The sequence below is a fragment of the Lipophrys pholis genome, assembly GCF_963383615.2.
Source record: "Lipophrys pholis genome assembly, chromosome: 8".
Lineage (NCBI taxonomy): Eukaryota > Metazoa > Chordata > Actinopteri > Blenniiformes > Blenniidae > Lipophrys > Lipophrys pholis.
The window spans coordinates 30,897,754-30,902,753 of NC_137630.1; the positions used below are offsets into that span (position 1 = coordinate 30,897,754).

The following is a 5,000-nucleotide window of genomic DNA, read 5'->3' on the forward strand; positions in this document are numbered from 1 at the left end:
GTGTGTGTGTGTGTGTGTGTGTGTGTGTGTGTGTCTCAGGTGAGCCGGCTGCCTGTGGAGAGCTGTGAGCAGTACAGCAGCTGCTCTGACTGTCTAGGATCAGGAGACCCTCACTGTGGCTGGTGTGTCCTCTTCAACAAGTAAGAACCTCCTCCTTCACCTCCTCCTCCTTCACCTCCTCCTCCTCCTCCTTTCATATTCCGAAAAATAAATAAATCACGATAAATAACTAAAATAACGGTTTAAAATCAACCTAGATAAATGTGAGGAAAACCAAACGCATAATAATAATAGTGACAAGCAGGGAAACATTCAGGAGGAACGTCTGAGAGGAAACAACAGAAACTACATGAAGCACAATGGAGAGAAAAGGTGGAGGAAATGGACTGTAAAGCAGAGCGGTGAGGAAAATACTTCACCACCAACAATGAACAATGTTCAAGGCTACAAATAGAAGCACACGAGAACCAAAGATCTGATTTCTACACTTCAGATTGATTCAGTTCACTGTGACCTCACCGAGGCCTCGTTTCTCAGGTGGAAATGGAAAACTTTTGTCGCGTGTTGGGGGTCAGTCTGCACAGCAACAGCGCTCGCATTCTTTAAAAACGCAGCTTTTGGAAAACGCTCCGTCTCTATCTCCATGGAAACGGGGGGAAACGCCGCGACTGCCCTTCTGCAACTCGCCGTTTTTAATGTTTCTGGTGTATTTTTCTCTAAACGCACGTGTGTGTTTGTGGTTTCATGACAAGAACAAACAACAGCACCCTCTAGTGGCCTCGCATGACAACTACGTCATTTTCAAAGTGTTGACGTCTAAACATGAAACTTTTTTTGAAACGAAAACCCCATTAAATGAATTCAGTTGAAACTATTTTGTATAAAATGAAGCTACTTGAGTCCGAATCCTTCATGAGACTGACGACAACCATCTGATGATCCAGAGTTTTTCTTTGTTTGAACCAGCCTCACCCAGTTTTGCTTTAAACGCAGTGATTCTAATGTGTGATTTCTGTTTGAATCCCAAAGTTAAAACATCAAATAGAGAATTTTCTTTTTTTCTTAAGTAGCAGGAGGGCTTTTAGAAAATGTAAACAAAGGAAACGAAACTGTGTGAGTTTGTTCCCACGAGGAGTCGTTAATGTTTCTATAAATGGATCTCTCACACACACACACACACACAGGCACACACACACACACACACACACACACACACACACACACACGCACACACACGCACGCACGCACACACACACACAGGCACGCACGCACGCACACACACACACACACACACACACACACCTTTACTTTGAAGGGCCGTCAGTCGGGCATCCCTTCACAGTAAACGCTCCAGACTCCTGGCGAAGAAAAAAAAAAAAAAGAAGTAAATTTCTGTTTGTGAAGCTTCCAGAATTTTCTTTTTGAACCGGCTTCGCTCGTCTGTCCCATTTTTCACTTGAAAATAAATCACCTGCCCAGAAAAGTGGGTGAGGAATAAGAAAAGAGAAAAAAAAAAATAGAAAGATCCTGATCCAAAACCAGTTTACAACTGAATCCAAATACTTTAGTTTTCATCCTGTCTAAAGTATTCAACCAGTTTAAACCAGTTTTAAACTTCCCCAAGTCATTTAAACACATTTGATCACAGTGAAAACTTGATTTAACCAGTTAAAAACTGGTGTAAATAAGTTTAAATCAATATAAACCGACCTAAACCTGGTCCACATCAATTTTAAACGGGTATAAATTAGTCTAAAGCCAGTTCAAACCAGTTTAAGTTGGTATAAACTCAACCCAACCAGTTTAAAAGTCTTAACCTCATCCCAACCTGCTTGAAACTCATCCAATTCAATTCAAATCAGTTCAAATGAGTCCACAACCATTTGAACCAAGGTGAACCTCATCCAAACCTAGTTTACACTGGTCTGAATTAGTCTAACACCAAACCAGTTTAAAGCTTGAAGATGGAATATCTATTTTTTCTAGATATATTTTCATTGAATGTAACTTTAATTATTTGTATTACCGCCTAAGGAGTTTTTATTTGGATCTGCATATATATTTATAGATGTGTGTGTGTAGATGGAGTATTTGGGATTGCACACATGTTGAAGGTATCACACGTCTGAAATGAATTAATAAATAAATAATTAATGAGTGAAACAGTCTTACCCTCATCCAAACCGCTTTGAAACTGGTGCAAGTCCATTTCAATCGATCTGAACCGGGTCCACAACAGTTTTAATTTGCTCTAAATCTAGTCTAATGCCAGTAAGTTGCCATAAACTGGACCCACCAGTTTAAATATCTTAACCTCACCCAAACCTTTTGGTTCAAATGAGACTGACATGATTGAAACCAGGTTTAAACCTGTTGAGACTTTAAAGTGGCTCCAAATTGGTCCTGAACCAGGTTAAAATAGCTCCAAGATCGGCTCTGACAGATGGTCTAAAACTGGTTCCGGATCGGTTCCAAACTGGTTCCGTTGCAGTTGGCATGGGAGGTGGGAGCTGATTGGAGGATCTGCTTTTTAAAGGGTCTTTTGAAGAAAAGCGCAGAGTGACGGAGCGCCTCCCATCAAAAGACGATTGAAACGCCGCCGTTTCATCTCCGTCTCCTCCGTCTGCTGCTAATTAGAAGTAAACAGATCATGAGGCCGAGCGGAGCTGCGGCTCCCCGCAGACGACTGCCGCTACAACTTCCTGTCTGTCGTTCACGCATCCATCACAGCAACACACACACACGCACACACACACACACACACACACACACACACACACACACACACACACACACACACACACACACACAAACACACACACAGACATCGTAGTGAGAGAAAATCACAGTATAACGTCCGAGATAGCAGCATTAGCATTCAGCAGCATTAGCGTTTAGCAGCATTAGCGTTTAGCAGCGCGTTGACTCTGCGCCGACCTTCGACCCCTCCAGGTGCTCCAGACAGGAAGCGTGTGACAAGTGGGAGGAGCCTCAGCACTTCAACACGCGACTGGACCAGTGCGTGGAGATCGCCGTCACCCCGAGCAACATGTCGGTGACCTCACCGGCGACGCAGGTGAGCAGCCGTAGCCCCTCCCACTCTTGTCTCCCGCCAGCTGTAGAACATCTGTGAAACATTAAGCCCGGCGGTGTTTTCTCCACGCAGCTGACGATCCGGGTGCAGCACGTCCCCGCCCTGACCGCCGGAGTCTCCTGCGTGTTTGAGGACCTCAGCGAGACTCCGGGGGAGGTCCAGGCCAAAGGTCAGGTGGTGTGTATGTCACCGTCCCTCCGAGAGCTGCCCACACACACACACTCTTACGGTAAGAGACACACACACACACACACACACACACACACACACACACACACACACACACACACACACACACAGACACACACAGACACAGTAACTTGATCTTAAACTTTCCATCTTCTGCCTGGTTTACTGTTGCAGGGAACCTTTTAATAGGGATGCACCGATACTGATACCAGTATCAGGCTGATTCCCAATACTAGTATCAGTATCGGGCATCGGCCGGATACTGCCCAGAGTACTTGTAAAAGACACCCGATATAACCCGATGAGTATTACATGCTGTCATCTTTCAACAACGTCGCAGCAGGTTGACAAGAGGGGATGAGCGACGTTGGCGGTTTGGAGATTCTTTAATATTAGTGGGAAAAAGTAAGACGGGCTACAAATTATGTTCTGACAAAATATCAAGAAGAGGAGAAAAAGTAGTTCTTACAACAGCAGCAACTTACTCACCAGAGACATTTGGACCGGCAGAGTTAGAACGATGTCGCTCAGTAGTTTAACTGCTCAGCACGCAACTCCGAGCCGTTGCTACATGCTACATGCTAAAGAGTTTCAGGGCCCACATTCCAGCGATGCCACATGCTGAACGTGACTAACGTCTGACTGATACTCTCGTTAGCAGCAGCTCGGTCCCTCGGTCTGCATTCTACAGTAGCGTAGCGCAGAGCGAAGATAGCCGCTACACACTGCGCTATGCTACTGTAGACTGTGAGGCTGTTGGAGGTGTGCGTAGCGTTCACATGGTTCATGGTAACGCGTTGCCTTCGCGTATCGATTGCATAAGGAGTATGAATAAGACATTATGGCATTTAATTAAGTGTCTTTATCAGTACTCAGTAGCGGCGAGTAGCTAAAGGTTAATACTCGTACTTGTACTGTTTATCGGTGTAAACTCAGATCTTCTAAGTCCATCACATGTTTCTCAGAATGTGAGGTGTGTGTGTGTGTGTGTGTGTGTGTGTGTGTGTGTGTGTGTGTGTGTGTGTGTGTGTGTGTGTGTGTGTGTGTGTGTGTGTGTCTATACTGACTACATGGATATTGGTTTATGTGTGAGATTACACGTGTGTGTGAAATACTATCTGCCTGAAATGAATGATTAGTAAATAAATAAATAAAAGAAGTACAGTATGTACAGATGAAGGTTTCAGTTGAGTGTCGATGCTTTCAGGAGAGAAGCGAGTCGTCCAGCTCAGCTTGCGCTCCACCGAGACCGGACACCAGTTCATCACCACCGACCTCGTCTACTACAACTGCTCCGTGCTCAACTCGTAAGTCCCGCCCCCTGCCCCTCCCCCACCGACGTGTCCCGCCGACTCTCCACCAATCACGACCCCCGGTGTGTGTTTCTGTCAGGTGCACCACCTGTGTGAGCAGCGTGTTCCCCTGCCACTGGTGCAAATACCGCCACGTCTGCACCAACAACCTGCAGGACTGCTCCTTCCAGGAGGGGCGGGTCAGCAACATGGAGGTACGGGGTCGGGGCGGGGGGAAGGGAGGGGGCCACAGGTTTTCCAGAATTTGGTAGTGGCGCCTCGTACAGGCAATGCAATTGTTTTTCTAATTTGAGTAAATACAGCACATCCATCATCCAGTGACTATGTGAAGGTGGTACTTTGGATTTCCAGTTGATTAAATAAGCTCCTGGCTTCAGGGTTGTAAAGGCTATGACATTTCTTTT

General features: G+C 45.6%; 1 protein-coding gene across 1 annotated transcript in view; it reads left to right on the forward strand.

The window, feature by feature from the left end:
* Positions 1-5,000, forward strand: part of plxna3 (plexin A3) — a 58,926-nt gene that overhangs the window by 32,146 nt on the left and 21,780 nt on the right. Inside the window, exons 7-11 of the mRNA XM_080469422.1 lie at positions 40-140; positions 2,953-3,076; positions 3,167-3,323; positions 4,491-4,590; positions 4,676-4,790. Coding sequence (XP_080325548.1) covers positions 40-140; positions 2,953-3,076; positions 3,167-3,323; positions 4,491-4,590; positions 4,676-4,790 — 597 coding nt within the window. The remainder of the gene's footprint in view (positions 1-39; positions 141-2,952; positions 3,077-3,166; positions 3,324-4,490; positions 4,591-4,675; positions 4,791-5,000) is intronic.